The sequence below is a fragment of the Misgurnus anguillicaudatus genome, chromosome 19 (genome assembly GCF_027580225.2).
Source record: "Misgurnus anguillicaudatus chromosome 19, ASM2758022v2, whole genome shotgun sequence".
In the NCBI taxonomy this organism is placed as follows: Eukaryota; Metazoa; Chordata; class Actinopteri; order Cypriniformes; family Cobitidae; genus Misgurnus; species Misgurnus anguillicaudatus.
Genome location: NC_073355.2, coordinates 9,607,277 through 9,622,784, shown reverse-complemented (window position 1 = coordinate 9,622,784; position 15,508 = coordinate 9,607,277). Strand labels below are relative to the sequence as shown.

Sequence of the window (15,508 nt, the reverse complement as noted above, 5' to 3'; positions counted from 1 at the left end):
TGACAAAACACACTCTATAGAGCAGATTTTTGTTAGGGGTTTGATAGAAACATGATGGTACAAACTTCCATGTAAGCGGACTCGTGGCGTATGTAGATAAAAACGACTAATTTTAAGGTAATAAAAGCATAAAAGTTCATTATGTAAGGTCTTTATACACCACTGATCATATAGTTATGTTTATTATACTGCATTTCTATGAAGAGATCCTTCTAAAAGTTACACGCTGCACATTTAAATATAGAATTTAAAGTAAGATTTAAGGAGAGTCACAGGAATTATTGTCAATTGTGTTTTCTTTGTTTGTTCTTTTGTAGCTACGATGGGAAACCATCTTCTGACCAATCCTGTGCTGCAGACTCGTACAGGCACCTCCCCATACAACACCCTGTTGGCTGAGACATTTACTCCACCCTCACCTGGGGTCTTCAACTCCACAGGTGAGTTTGGGTTGATTTTACAATAGGTATGTTTACATGCAACCAAATAATCCGTTTTGTAATCGTATTGATGGCTCAGTCGTATTGAAAAGCCTTATAATAATCCGAATTGAAAACCTTAATCAATACGATTGAGGACGATCGGATGCAAATGTGGATTGTATTGAAGGGGGTGGTGTATGCATGTAAACACGTGAATCATAGTATTTTCTTAATCGGATGCAAAAATACCTTGTGCACATGCGCAGAACATTTGTGCTCAAGTTCACATCTTGTGTTAACCTCTTATACTGTATCACATGATTCCCGTCACAGAAACACGCAACAACAAGGTAGTGGCATCAACGTTAATGGGGTCACGCCTTGTTCACGCAATGTGCATTCTGGCGCGTTTATGTGTACTTTTAAAACATTAGGCTACTTAAAGCAATAAAATAGCGTTGTCACTATATCTGAAAACTCCTTAAGAACAATTTTCTCCAACTTAGTTTCGACTTTAATCCAGAGATAAAGCATGAACTCGACGAGATGTTGTCCACAGCGGGGTGTGCCAAGTCCTCTGCTTTTTTCGAGTTTAGATTTGGGCTACTGTTTAAAGGGGGGGGTTTAATGGTATTTCAAGCATTCTGACTTATTAACACAGTTATAGAGTTGTTTCCTCATGCTAAACGTAGGCAAAGTGTCAAAACCGCAGTTGGGCGTGTTTCAGAGTATTTCTGTGCCGAATGCACTTCGCCAGGGTTCGTACAAGTTTCGGCTAGTTTTTTTCGATTACAGTTCTAACTGACGTTTCAGGGGTTTTCGATACGTATCACTTCTTTATATGGGCTTCCGCCGGAAAACTTCCCCCGGAAAACCCCGCCCAGCCGTTAGTCAGCGGGAAACGCTAGAGCTTGCTAACAGCTTATCACGCCACTCAGCCTTGTTTAATTTCAAAAGTCAACAATGGCACAAGAAGAAGTGTGTTTTTGGATGTAAGGAGAAGACATCCAGCCTTATGGAAACAATGGATATAGTTTATTATCCGGATTAGCAGCGTGTGTGTTTGATGCTGTGGATTTTCAGAACCGGGTCATGACGAGTTACACGTGGTAAGTAAGACTTCTGTCTTATGTTGGAAATAGGCGCGTGTATATTATATAAATGACATGAACATGTAGTGAATCATACGTTATAAGTGTTGTATAGTGTTGCATGACTCGTACTCGCTCCTCCCGTGTTATAACTCCTCCTCCGTCATTTTTTCGTACGTTATCGGAAAGATTCGGTAAAGCTAATCTTTCTTTTATAAATCTGATTTAACTAAAGACTCTTCAAAGATATAAAGGATGTCATACTACTCTATAGGTACTCCAGATTAACATCAGAAATGCAGAAACAGCGTGTGTTACGTGAGCTTTAAACTGTTTTTATCGGTTGATTTTTTTTCTGCGGTTAAAGATGAAAGGATTTCGTTCATTAGTTATTGGTATTTGGGCTGTGAATAGTCATTGGGATGCTTTTGGGCTAGTTTTGAATGACCATTTGGGATGGTTCTGATTCGCAATTCTGGCAACCCTGGCTGTGCGCTTGTGCAGATGTTCGGTTCAGATTCGATAGAATGTACATGTAAACTAACATTTAAATCAGATTGCAATGTATGGGTGTATGTAAGCTGTATCGTCGTAACCTTCAATCAAATTAAATTCAGTCGGATTGACAGAATTTTGTGCATGTATACATAGCCTATGTGCCCAGTGGAATAAAAACACAAATATGTGCACAATATGTTCACCAAATACTTATGTTTCAAATCCGCCTAATCCCAACCTGGGGCCATTCAGACATACCGGTGGCAGTAAACGGCACGTCCCTTTTTCAAGTCCTCTAAGTGCATAAAGAAGAATTAAATGAATAATGGCACACTTACAGTATGAGTCGCATTTTAATTGTCAAGCTCGAAAAGTTTTTTGCCTGGTTAAAGGAGGTTTACCAAATAAACATTTCTAGTTGCATCTTTGGTGATTTTGCAACTGTTTACTATGCCTTGTCCAAAAAAAAAAAAAAATGGATTCAGCGGTTTTGCCATAAAAGCATGCATATGGTCAAAATTGTTAAATACCAATAAAATGACTAAAGTGACATTTAATTGTAAAAAGTAAGGCATTTTAATTACTGACTAATAACCTTTTCATTACCATAAAAGTGAAATTACTGAATCCTTACATAAGAGCATGTAAAAAAATGCTTATTTTCAAGAAAACACGTCAGACCCATTTAAAGGGGACATTTACAAGACTTTTTAAAGATGTAAAATAAATCTTTGGTGTCCCCAGAGTACATATGTGAAGTTTTAGCTCAAAATACCTTATAAATAATTTATTATAACTTGTTAAAATTGCCCCTTTGTAGGTGTGAGCAAAAATGTACCTTTGTGGGTGTGTCCTTTTAAATGCAAATGAGCTGATATCTGCCCTAAATGGAAGTGCCGTGGTTGGATAGTGCAGATTAAGGGGCATATTATCCCCTTCTGACATCACAGGGGGAGCCACATTTCAATGACCTGTTTTTCCTCTTTTAAATCCGCTTAGAAAAGCGCTACGTTTTATTTTGTACCACCAAACTTGCTCGTATAACTACTCGTCTTAAATAGGAAAAATGTTGATGTGTTTGGTCACTTCTAACTTTATCTCTAAATGGTATCATTGAATGAATGGGGCTAAGCTAAATGCTATCGAAGCGTCGCAGCGCGCTCCAGCACTTACGTGCACGCACACAGATGATAGAGGGGTGTATCAACAATTCTTAGTTAAGGTAATAACATATTTTAATATTGAAAATGAGTAGACTTTTCCTTTAAGTTAATCTATTGTTCCTTAGCATTGCTGGTAAAATGACAGGAACCCTACACCCACAACAAACCGAACCGAATCGCACTGAACCGTGGCTCCAAAACCGTAAACCGATCCGAACCGTGCCATTGGTGTATCGTTACACCCCTAGCACTTAAAAATGGAAAAAGTCAGATTTTCATGATATGTCCCCTTTAAAGGGTTTTGCATCTTCAATTCTTTCTCCTAACCAAAATAAAGCTAAATGGAGATTTGCTTTTCAGATTTTTCTTGTAAGCAAAACAAAGACTCACATGTGTAATGTACAAATCTCCCCTCTGGAGTGCAAGAACCTTGAAAATGTTGCAAACCAGCGAATACGATGCAGGAGACTTCAACACAAGTCTTGATTTGCTTTCCATTTACAGTAATTGCTGTCTATAGGATCTGAGCTATGCCATCCACTTACAGGGTACTCTCTACACTTACCGAATGGCAAAAATGGTCTCTTATTGTTTCTGCGGTCTATTAAAAGATCCGAGACACAATTCATTCTTAAATTACATATTTCTTTGAACCCTAATAAGTCTCTCGAGAAACCTCGGAGCAACAAATTGTTCCTGCGGGATGTGCTTATTATTTTATGTGCTCAGCATTTTCTTGTTTCTGAATGTCGTTGACAGCATTCATGTGCAGCCACAAAGCCTGCGCACTTATGTGCATATGCTGCTTGTGTGTGGGGGGGTCGCTACGTCTGCATGTGCGTTTACACCCTGTCGGTCTGTCACTGCGATTCTGAGAGGTGGACATGGGCCGACCATCTGGCCAGTGTTTTAATATCGCCTGCTGGAGAGACAGACCAGTGCATCGATTAAAGCTAAGGCTGAAGTTGAGTGTCTGACAGCGGAGCAAGAAAGGGGAGCGTCCCCTGGAGATTTGACACAGAGCATCGGCACGGCTCTGCCCACGCCGCGCACACTCATATGCTAGGCTAGTCCGTAGGCTTCTCTCTTGCCATTTCGTTCTTCGTCGTGTGCAGCTTGAGAGACAGCGAGAGAGAAAGATAGATGCGAATCCCGTGTCGGTGGGGTGAAATTTAAGACAGCGTCTCTGTTGAATATTTTAAACGTTCCCTCTTTCTGTGTAATGTGTCAAGCTGACGGTGCGCCACTCGGCACGATTTGGCTCAGCTGAGAAGACATTTTTAGAATGCTTATGGAGAGGAAGTCGAAGGAGGGCCTCATTAGAATGTCTAATTACTCTCTCTTTCTGCACAGAGGAGCGTTGATTAAAATAATACCGGGCATTAATATTTAAACCCTGCACGCCTTGGTCTGTGCCACCGCATGCATCTCCTGAGTTCAGTTCACACAGACGAAATGTGGGAATATCACAACATGTTTAGTGTGTGAAAGGTTGCGTAAAATAAACTGTTTTGTCATGGCTTGTAAATTACCACATTACGGCAAGATTAAGAAATAAGGCACTTTTTAAACATCCAAATTAAAGCACTGCTATTAAACTCTCTATCTAAAGACTGGTGCACTTAAACTTCCCAATTTAACCATCCTATTATCTTTGAATGGGGTCAAATTGACTCCAAAGTTTAACGTCTGTGAAAACATGATTGACATCCTTTTTTGCTTCAGATTCTTATGACTTTTCCTAATGTAATGAGGACAAGTCGGCAAACCAAAACATTTTTATGATGATTTTTTATGTCCTCTACATATATTGTAGCATCTTTGTTCTTTGGGGTCAATTTGACCCCAGGCTCTTTAAGCTGGATACAACATCAATATTTTACATACATTTGTTTTAGTTGTTTTGGGGTGATATTGAGGTCACTATAACATGCTATAATTTTATAATATTTACACATTTTTTACATTCAATATGTACATTTTATAAATATTAAATATTCAAAAATCCCTCTGTTTCAGAGATCTAACCTAACAACCATACTGCAAGAACCATCGATAGTTAACATGATCCTAATTCTCATGAGCACTTTGATATTTCTGTGCTGTGGTGAAGGGAAAAACATATAAATGCCTGCACAGAAGCCTTCTAAACCATTTCTCTTTGTGCTCTGTGGGGTCTCTTTTTATGCTCTCGATTGAAAATGGCCTCTAAGCAAATGTTTTCTGTCAATGACATTTTGTCAAAGCTTTTTGACATTAAAAGTGATATGTGATAATATTAGAGAGGGCCCTGAAAATGAGGAATTATCCTCTGATGAGAATGCGACTCCTAGTGTTGACCCTCTTTTTGTTTCTAAACCACCAGCAGACACATTACCTTCCGAAAAGGGTTAGTAAGTTTTTATGGTCCGGCTCCCCTCTTGAACGACAGGCTAGACTTAAGACTGAAGTATAGTCCATTTTTGACATGTATTTGAGGGTCTGCGTACAGTGCGGGTGGCGCAATTTTCGTCATCAGAAGTATGTGCACTTATTGTACGCGCACCGCCGGATTTTTGAAACTCTGTGTACATTGTATGTGTAGGTTGCGCATACGCCTACATGAGAATGTAGTATGTTGCCCAAGAGATGCATTGCATTTTGCGGCAATGCGTATGCGTCAAGCGTCTGTGTACATGTACGAGTCAAATAAATTATACTTTACAAGGCTGTGTTTTCGACCGTGTGTGTACATTCATGTACACATAAAAAAGACTATACTCGTATTTTAAAGGACAAGTTCGGTATTTTACACTTAAAGCCCTGTTTTCAGATTGTTTATGATGAAATAGAACGGTTTTGACTGAAATTTGGACATATGATGCTGGCCCGAGAATTTTCGGGTGTTTATTGTATCACCTCCCACCTCTACAATGGCTGCAAAGGCGCACTGAAACAATCCTTCCTAAAATGCATTAAACTTTCGTTTACAAAGACGTGAAACTCACTGAGTGAAACTCACAAAAATTGCTGCAAAAGATGCTTTCCAACAGGTTGGATTGTAGTTTTTGTCCAACTCCATTGATTTGTATTAGATGTGCTGTGAGGTACGGTATTACTCCGCGCCGAACGTTGTTTCTATTCTTGCAATAGGCAAAGGCGGATTATCGACACCAACTGGGCTGGAGTGTTTATTATTCAAGCTCTCAACGGAAGAATGTACGGGTGTGAGGGGTTTGGAAAAATTGGTCCACAAGTTTACAACGAATGGTAAAACACCTGTTGGAAAGCATCTTTTGCAGCGATTTTTGTGTGAGCATATCAGTGAACACCCCTGACCACTCGGGCTTTAAGTGTAAAATACCGAACTTGTCCTATACGTTTTTCAAATATAGTGGCACGACAAGCACGTTGAAATAGATTCAGGCGCGTCGGCGCTGCAGCCAGTTGAAAATACTTTAACTTTTCAGAACGTTACGTTGGAAAGCATGTTGGAAAGGAGTAGGAAAGTGTCATGGTCCCATTTTTTACACGGCTTTAGTTGGGAAATGTGAACCGCCGCTTAGTGATACTAATGTCATCAAAAAAGTTCCGAGGCCCACCAGATATGTTGTCAGCCATGTCCAAGATATAAAATTAGCATTTGAGCTTTTCATTACACCATCAATTGAAAAGGACATACTTGAAACAACAAACTTAGAGGAGAGGAAGGTGTATGGGAACAATAGGAAAGACTGATGACTGACTTGCAAGCCTACATTTGTTTGCTCATTTTGGAAGGAGTGTACAAGTTTGTTTTTCTTGAGGTCAAATTCATGTTGCTATCCTAATATTCTTATATATATCCAATTTTAGTTCAACCAGTGAGATTTTGTGGTGATTTGCAAGGAATGAGGTACTGATCTTAAACTCTCCAATTTAAAGAATGAGGTACTGATCTTAAACTCCCCAATTTAAAGAATGAGGTACTGATCTTAAACGTCCTAGTCTCAAGAATAAGGCACCGACCTTAAATCCCTAGTCTAAAGAGTGAGGTAATGATCATTAAATCTTCAATCTAAACTCACCAATCTAAAGAATGAGGCACTGATCTTAAACTCACCAAACTATAGAATGAGGTACTGATCTTAAACTCACCAACATAAAGAATGAGGTACTGATCATTAACTATCCAATCTAAAGAATGAGGTACTGATCTTAAACGTCCTAGTCTCAAGAATAAGGCACCGACCTTAAATCCGTAGTCTAAAGAGTGAGGTAATGATCATTAAATCTTCAATCTAAACTCACCAATCTAAAGAATGAGGCACTGATCTTAAACTCACCAATCTAAAGAATGAGGCACTCATCTTAAACCAGTAACAGTAAAAATTGTTTAGGGTTACATGATCACATTGGGCTGCAAATGCTTCAGTTAAACAGATAACTATTTCAGTGTGACTGAATTTTATGCTGGCATGAATTTTGTGGGCATGACAGAATAAAGAAGAAATAAATCAATGATGATTTTAGGTGAAGAAATTAAATCACAGCTATTTTTCCTTTTCTTTTTGATTCTGCCCTCACCCGGACATACTGTGGATCCGCAGGAACTTTCCGTGACCCAAGTAAGACACTTGTTTTCTCATAGTCTGTTCGCCTTATAGCCCTTTTCTGTTTTTATTGGCTAATTTTGCAGAATGATAACCTCTTCAGGTGTGCAATGAAGCCTTGTGTTTCTATGTACACAATTTACGGCCCTGGTAATAACTTGCCTCTGTCCGCAAGCCTATTAATCTTGAGCTGGAAGTTGCTTTTCCCCATTATTGATTAAATCCCAGATTCTCTTGCTGTGATACCCTATCTTGATTAAAATAGGTAATGAACTGTTCATTTTTCCATCCTCTTTCTCATTTACTTACCTCCTCTCATTTGCTCTCTCTACAGAGAGCACACTGTCTAAGAATCGAGATCATGGAGGCATGGAGACTCTACCTCTGAACGGGAACTTCAACAACAGCTACTCTCTGCGTGGCGTCGGCAGTTCCGGTGGTGCAGGAGGCAGCTGTGACTTCCTTGGAGGTGGTGGCAGAGACAGTCCCCCTCCGTTACTCAACCCACGAGGTTCAGAAACTCTTGGCGGCATACAGCGAAACATCTCTGATGCAGCAGCATTTGAGAAGATGATCATATCTGAATTAGTGCACAATAATCTACGAGGGGGCGGAGGGGCTGGGGATAGAACATGTGGCAGCCTGGTCAGAGGACATGGCCACATGGGCATGGGACGGAGCGGGGGTGGGCCTGAGCCAGTGATGGGCATGGAGGGCGATGAAGATTTCCGTTCAAGAGAAGCACGCCAACGCACACCGCAGGACGTGGAACTGCTCTATAAAGCTCTCGAGGAGCCCTTGCTGCTGCAGCAAGCCCAGTCCGTGCTCTACCAGAGCGACCCAGAGGAATCCGAAAGCTACACGGGTGACCTAACAGAAAGTTTGGGCCACAGCGGTCACAGCGGTCAAAGTGCAGCTGGCCAGGGCCGCAACGGAGCCCCCGATTCACCTGCGCGGGACTCCCTTTACACCAGCATCACTAACCTGCGAGATTCGCCGTACCCGGACAGCAGCCCGGAGCCACTAGAGGTGGTTCCACGCTCGGCCCAGCCTCCAGAGGAGCTCTACTATAGCTCGGGCCGGCCCGCCATAGGCTCCCGCGGAGCCCCAATGCAGACCTTTTACCAGGCTCCACCAAGGAGACCTAGCACTGAAGCCCACCCTGCTCCTGAGCCCCCCCACAGCGAGGGAGATGGACAGATGCAGTTGGTCACCAGCCTGTGACAACGACAAAGAGGTGGAGGAGGAAGTGGACCACAGGGTTTGACGCAAAGTGCCGACGACAATGGATTCCTCTCCTGTCTCTGATGCCCACCGTGTGTCTAGTTGCCTTTTTACACTTTCCTTTGTTTAGAAGTGAGAGTTAAGGAAAGCCTAAACAGAGAGAGCAAGAGAGAGGTTTGTCTCCATGGCAGCAAGGGTAACCACTCTAACTCTCTCATCAGCAACATTTTTCCTCCCTCCTCAGACTGATATATGGTAAAAACACCTAGTCCAGCCATCTGCCTTCTCTCAGTGGACCGTCAGCTCTCTCTTTTTCATCATTCTCAACCTGCTCTGGCATTTGTGTCTGTGTTTATTTCTCATCAGGTCTTAAAAATGTTGCTTTGTAATTCCTCACCCTCTCTTTTCTGTTGTCTCTTTTCATTATTATTTGATAAAAGCTGTTACGGGAGAAGATGGGGCTGTGTCATTATACTACAACGTGACAAAGAAACTCTTTGAAAGCTCTTCAGTGTTGCCAAAAATAACTGTTTTTGAGCCAGAACATAAACTGGAATCTACTCACACACACGCACACACACACTGTCTCTCCCTCACAGAAGTGCTTGTTACCGAACATCAAGGGTATGAACACACATGCTCCTGAAAAAAGAAAACAAGGACTTTTGTTCAGAAACAGGTAGCAGGAAGCTGCCTCAGTGGAGTTGCCTTTATTTCTCTCTCTGAACTCACTCTTCTGTATAGATCAACCACGGAGACCGGGAACTAAGGGGGAGGGTTAGGACACAACTAATCGTCAGCCGGTTGTGTGAAGCTGCTCGACCGTGGGACCTCTCAGAGCAATGAATGAAACTTTGTAGGGTTTTGTTCTGACTTATCTCAGACCCACGGACGAGGGCAAATGACTGGACCTGCCTTCTGAATCGCTGATGGATGTTTTAGGTGGACAACATGCCGTTTCACCTATGTGTTATTGTGGCTAGAGGAATTTTTTTGCTACCGCTCCAGCCGTCCAACCACTGTACATACAATCCACACAAAAGTAAAAGCAAGTCTTATTCCTGTACATAGATAAACCAGATGAACAAAAGCAACAAAAAAGCATCAAGTACTATGAAAATAGAAACAATTCTTGTACCGCAACTGAAATTGAAAAGTCGAAAATAAAAATGTTTTGAAGTTTGTGACCCGAACGACACTGCAGTCTCTCTCCGTCTTTCTTTCGCTCTCTCTGGCCCCCATTCGCTCCTGCCTCGGAGCGCTGCAGTGCCGGAAAATCTAATTGTCTGCCAAGAGACAGCGAAAGAGAGCCAGAAAGACAGAAAGCGAAGGATTTTACATACCAACGAGATCTATTCTGGCACAATTTTTATGTAATATAACCCATTACATGTTGGTAATGTTTGACCTTCAACATTCCCAGACAGAAAGTGCTTAACATGAATGCAAGGGGAATACACTGTGCCTCAGGGGTGCACCGGTGCATTGTGGGTTGACTGACAGCAGCCATAATGTAGGTTACGGTTTATCTGGAAGATGTAATAGATATCAGATGAATAGAATACAAAGTGTTTAGACGAACAAAAAATCGGGAACACGTATTCAGTGGCGAACCCTAGATTGTATTCGACTGTTTTTACATACCAATATCAGCTGTTGTTTCTGAAACTGGTGCGACAGTTGATTTGCGATTTGTATGTCTGAATGTGAACCTTGAATGCCTGTGAATCAACAGTATGTACGTGTGTGTATTTCAGAGGCTATTTTTACTGGGTTAGATGGACACGTATAGCTGAAGTAAATCTATATCTATTTATGAGCTCAGTAGAAGCTTCCATCTAAAAGACTTTGTTCAAGGTATTTTAAATGTTGTTATTTTGCCAGAAACGAACAGGATTAGCATACACTGAGTGACAGAAACATCTGACCAATGAGACACGGCCTCTGTGGGTTGCGATTCCCATATGCAAATGATCTCCGTAGCCTGTCGAACAAAAGAGAGGTATTTATGAGTGCTCCACCCATCTGAAGACTACTGAATCTTTTTCGCGTTTGATGTTTTATTTATTAATATTTATTTGTCTGTTTTGATTTATTTATGCACATATTCATTTATTCAAGTGTGGTTTTCATTCTGCAGTGTGTACCGAGCATATGTGAGGATGATGAGAGATGGAAAGTGAAGAGAGAGAGAGAGGAATATACATGTTTAATGCGAGTCAGTTATGGAGGCGATGTGTGAAGCCACTGTAGACACGGATGGTCTCCTTACACTCACTGTCAGAGGTAGATAACATTGTGCATCCTGAATGCGCTACCTGTAATTCAAAACACCACCTGTACTCTTTACACACTGCAAAAAGTCGTTTTCTTAATCAGTGTTTTTGAGTTGATCTCAGTATAAATATCAAAGCATCCTTGAAACAGGATAAATATACTCAAGAAGCAAAATTGCTGGATTTTGAGACCTCTTAAGACCTACTTGATACTGATTGGTCGATCTGGGCATTCTGCGGTCAGATATTTTTGAATAATGAATATAATTGACCGTTGTCCCTGGCAACCAATTTCCAACACTGTGCTCTTTTACTGTATGTCTCTGGTGCCGCTCTGCCGCCTCTTTCTTTGCGAATAATTAAATAATTTCAGCTTAAATTGATATTTGATGTCAATTTATTTATTTATATAGTAACTGGTGTCAGCAAATAACAAGCAGGGTTTATTTTCACGATAATGAAGGATGACTGTACATTAACCCTTGGTTGTTTATGCATAAAACAAAAAATGCCAACATGGTTAAAAAAAAGCTCAAGCTAACTTTGAGATTTAATTCAAGCTGCAAAAAATTATTTTCAAGAGAAAATGTTCTTAGTATTTTGGTCTTGTTTTCAGTAAAAATTCTTAAATTAGGATGCTTTTTCCCAAGAAGGTGGGTCTAGTTTTTGGACCGAAAATGTCAAATTTAAGTAATTTTGTGCATAAAACAAGCAAAAATCTGCTAATGGGGTAAGCAAAAAAATCATGAACATTTTTCTTAAACACTAAATTCAAGAAAAATTTGCTTACCCGTTGCCAGATTTATTTGCTTGTTTTATGCACAGGATCACTTACATTTGACATTTTTGGTCTGGAGGCTGGACTTGTTTTCTTGGGTCGTTTTGCGCATCAAGAAAAAGCATCTTAATTTAAGAATTTTTTGATATTTTTACTGAAAACAGGACAAAATACTGAGAATTGTTTTCTTGAAAATCATTTTTTGCAGTGCACAATTTTGCTTCTCGTGTATCATGTTTTAAGGATGTTATAGTGGAAAACAAGACATGGGTAATGATGAAGCAAATAATTTTTCTCTACTATAAGTCTTCTTAAGGGACGTGTGCAATCCGTTGCATGGTGACTTTGACTAATTGACACTACAGTAGGTCAGTATGTGCTTTTGTCTTGGCCAGCGGGTGGTTAGTACACCCAGTCCTACATTTAGGACAGAAGCACGTACCGTCAGCTTTTCTTTAAAACAATGACCCGAACATTTTGTTTCATGTTGATGGGTCGGACCAGTTTGGACTGGTCAGCGGGTTTGACCGTTTGAATGTATTGTCATAACACATAATGGTGAACTGGCTCTCTGAGACTAAGGTGCTCTCTGTGGATATCTGCTCCTGAGTCATGGCCCTCTGCCCACCTGACACAACACGCTGCTGTTTTACCCTGTTACCCTGCTGCATTGGTTGCCGGGGTAAAAGGCTGTTTACGTCGCTCTTTCTCTCCCCGGAGATGCCCGATGTGCGTCATGTTTTGTGTAGCTCTCCGTTTTCTGCCCTTGCACGGTTCGTTACCCATCATCCTTTCTGCTCCCCTCCCCATCGCCCACATCGTTCCCCCAATTCCTGCTTAGCTCGCTGAATTGCTTTACACAGCTTTCCTGGTTAAGCGTTAATGTGGGAAGATTTGTTATGTTAGTCAAAGGCTTTGTTTACTGAAGGGCTGAAGGGATAATATAGTACAGTGTTGAATATGTTGATAATGACAGTGATTACGCGCTGTTGTAAACTGCTAGACTAAAGCCCGCTCCGAGGGACTGCTACCACTTCCAAAATCCCCATACAACCCCTGATTATCATAATAATACTAAGAGCTATAATCTAGCCGAGTCAACCCACCATGCGCTCACTCTCTGGGTTTCTCTTTTTGTCTTTTTTCCCCTCTCGCTCTTTGAGAGCACTCGTATTCGCTGTTCTCTGGATATGAAAGGAGTCGCCCTGTTCTGCTCTGCATATCGGCCTCATTTTCTTCACTTTGAAACGGAGAGGTGAAGCACGAGTACGCGCCGGATGAGTTTTTTCTGCAACAGTTTTTGAGAAAAATCTCAGTAGAGAGGCCTTTAAAGACCCCATGAAATCGCTGGACGTGCTGCGCTGATATACAAAGACTTTTTTATAATAGCCTTTAGTTTATATAACAGACATTAACTGTGATTTGCTACTTGCTGTCAAATTGAGACATGTTTAGAAGAGAAGTTTAATGCACAAACATCTGGATACGCCTTAATGAAAAATGTATTTGCTCTGTTTACTTAAAAAAACCTTTATAAAAAATTATGTGATTAATAAGTCATATCAACATACGTTTTTGGCATTACTTTAACTTACAAAATTAAATTAGGCCATGTCAGGTACATTACTTAGTGATGGGCGATTTCGAAACACTGCGTCATGAGGCTTTGAAACATTTACGAATCTTTTGTTTCAAATCATTGGTTTAGAGCGTGTTTCAATCTGGCCAAAGTCACGTGATTTTAGCAAACGAGGCTTCATTACGTCATAACTGTGTTGAAACGTTTTGAAAATCTGACGATTCACCACACGGGGGAGTTGGTCACAAATGACCAGTGTCTAATATGTTTAGGAGAACTCGGGTCAGTTTTATCATGCAAATTCATAAAACATTCATTCTTCTGACGAATAACACTACAGTTTTTTCTACTATATGTTTATAAACCGATTTAATGACAAAAATTTGCATAATTAAAAAGAGAGTTAGTTTTAATGATTTGTTTGCCCTGAATAATTCTAAAAACACAGAATACACTTTTAATTATGTCTTTTTTTAACATATTTTAGAACAATCTTGCTATTATTTTGTACAATGTTTGGACAGATCTTGCTGCTTTTATACTATTTTGACCACCAGGTGTCGCCAGCGCATGTGGTGTTTGGAACGCTTCGGAAAAACTGAATCAATTTGCGATGCAATTGGTTCAATTGATTCGAAGCTTCGAAAAGCATTGTTTCTTCCATCACTAACATTAGTCATGTTCAGATTTATCCACTTTGGGATCCAGTTGCAAAAAAACAGATCATCAGATCATCTGCTTTCCAACAAACAATAAACAAACAAACAAAATTGGGAAAAAACTTTCATCCTATCTATTTTTTTCTCTACTTATAAACTCTTAAATATGGGTATTTTTTTTTAAAATACAAATTTTTTAGCGAAAAGCTGAAATAATTGCATTTTTGTGAAGGAATTTTGCTAGAGATCAGATTCAGAACGATTATCAAAACATACACAGAGTTTAAAATTAGTAAATAACGTTTTGGCTTCAGTTTTTTCATAAATTGGGTAAGTAGCGGTAAAATAATCGCTGTATTGCAGATGAATATAAAATTCATCAGGAACACGTTTTTTATGCAAAAATGTTCTCTTAATTGATGAGATAACTCGTCAATGGCGGGGAAAGACTTAAGACATGCTTTATTTAGCCGTAACATATTAGTAAATTGACAAGCGCAAACATTCGTAACTTGCGTTGCGTGTTTGATTAAAATACTCTCCTCTTATACATTTTGCATATGCAGATATTTTACAAATGCACATGCAATAACGTCAGTCACAAAAACAACTATGTCCACACATTTTTAGCACAAATCTTTCATTGCAAGTCTTAGGTAAATCCTTACAGTAGTCTTTTAACGGACTGGCGCAAATCGGGCCCTTAAAATAAGATGCAGCAACAATCTTACACAGTGTTTATGTCTGCTAAAAGGGTTATTTTGCCAACTTCTTTCTTCTATAGTAACCTAAAAAGAGCCTTGAAATGAACAGACATGGACTAAAAGCCACAAAAGTCCAATTTTGATTTCATGGGGTCTTTAATAATGAAACACGCAAGGGTCTTTTCCATCTGCTGAATGATGTGACTAACAGGTGTTCCCATTCTGCTGAAACCTGCAAAGTTGTGCGGCTACAGATGCCACGCAGACCTGCAGATAGAGGAACTGTTAAAGTCCTCAATGCAGGCATCAATGTCCTGTCCCTCTCCACACAGGTGCCATCACACCGGCGCGCTCTCTCCTGTGATCTGACAGTCTGTCAGCCTACCGGCAGTACTATCCTCAGCTGGGGCCTGGCACTAGAAACCCAGAGTCATGACCTCCAATCACGAGCCATCCCCCTCTGTAACACACCAACTTCGCTTTTAGAGCCACAGCTAGAAGGATCGAAATAATAAAGAGAGAGAGAGAGAGAGAGATGACCAA

At 40.4% G+C, this 15,508-nt stretch overlaps 1 protein-coding gene across 4 annotated transcripts in view; it reads left to right on the top strand.

Annotated features, from left to right (window-relative positions):
* The window catches only part of adgrl1a (adhesion G protein-coupled receptor L1a), a 223,340-nt gene extending 213,178 nt beyond the window's left edge, over positions 1-10,162 (top strand). For all 4 annotated transcript variants that reach the window (XM_073856909.1, XM_073856911.1, XM_073856908.1 and 1 more), the window contains 3 exons: positions 321-440; positions 7,743-7,760; positions 8,080-10,162. In XM_073856909.1, coding sequence (XP_073713010.1) covers positions 321-440; positions 7,743-7,760; positions 8,080-8,969 — 1,028 coding nt within the window. In that variant the 3' untranslated portion in view covers positions 8,970-10,162. The remainder of the gene's footprint in view (positions 1-320; positions 441-7,742; positions 7,761-8,079) is intronic.
* Positions 10,163-15,508: the final 5,346 nt, after the last annotated feature.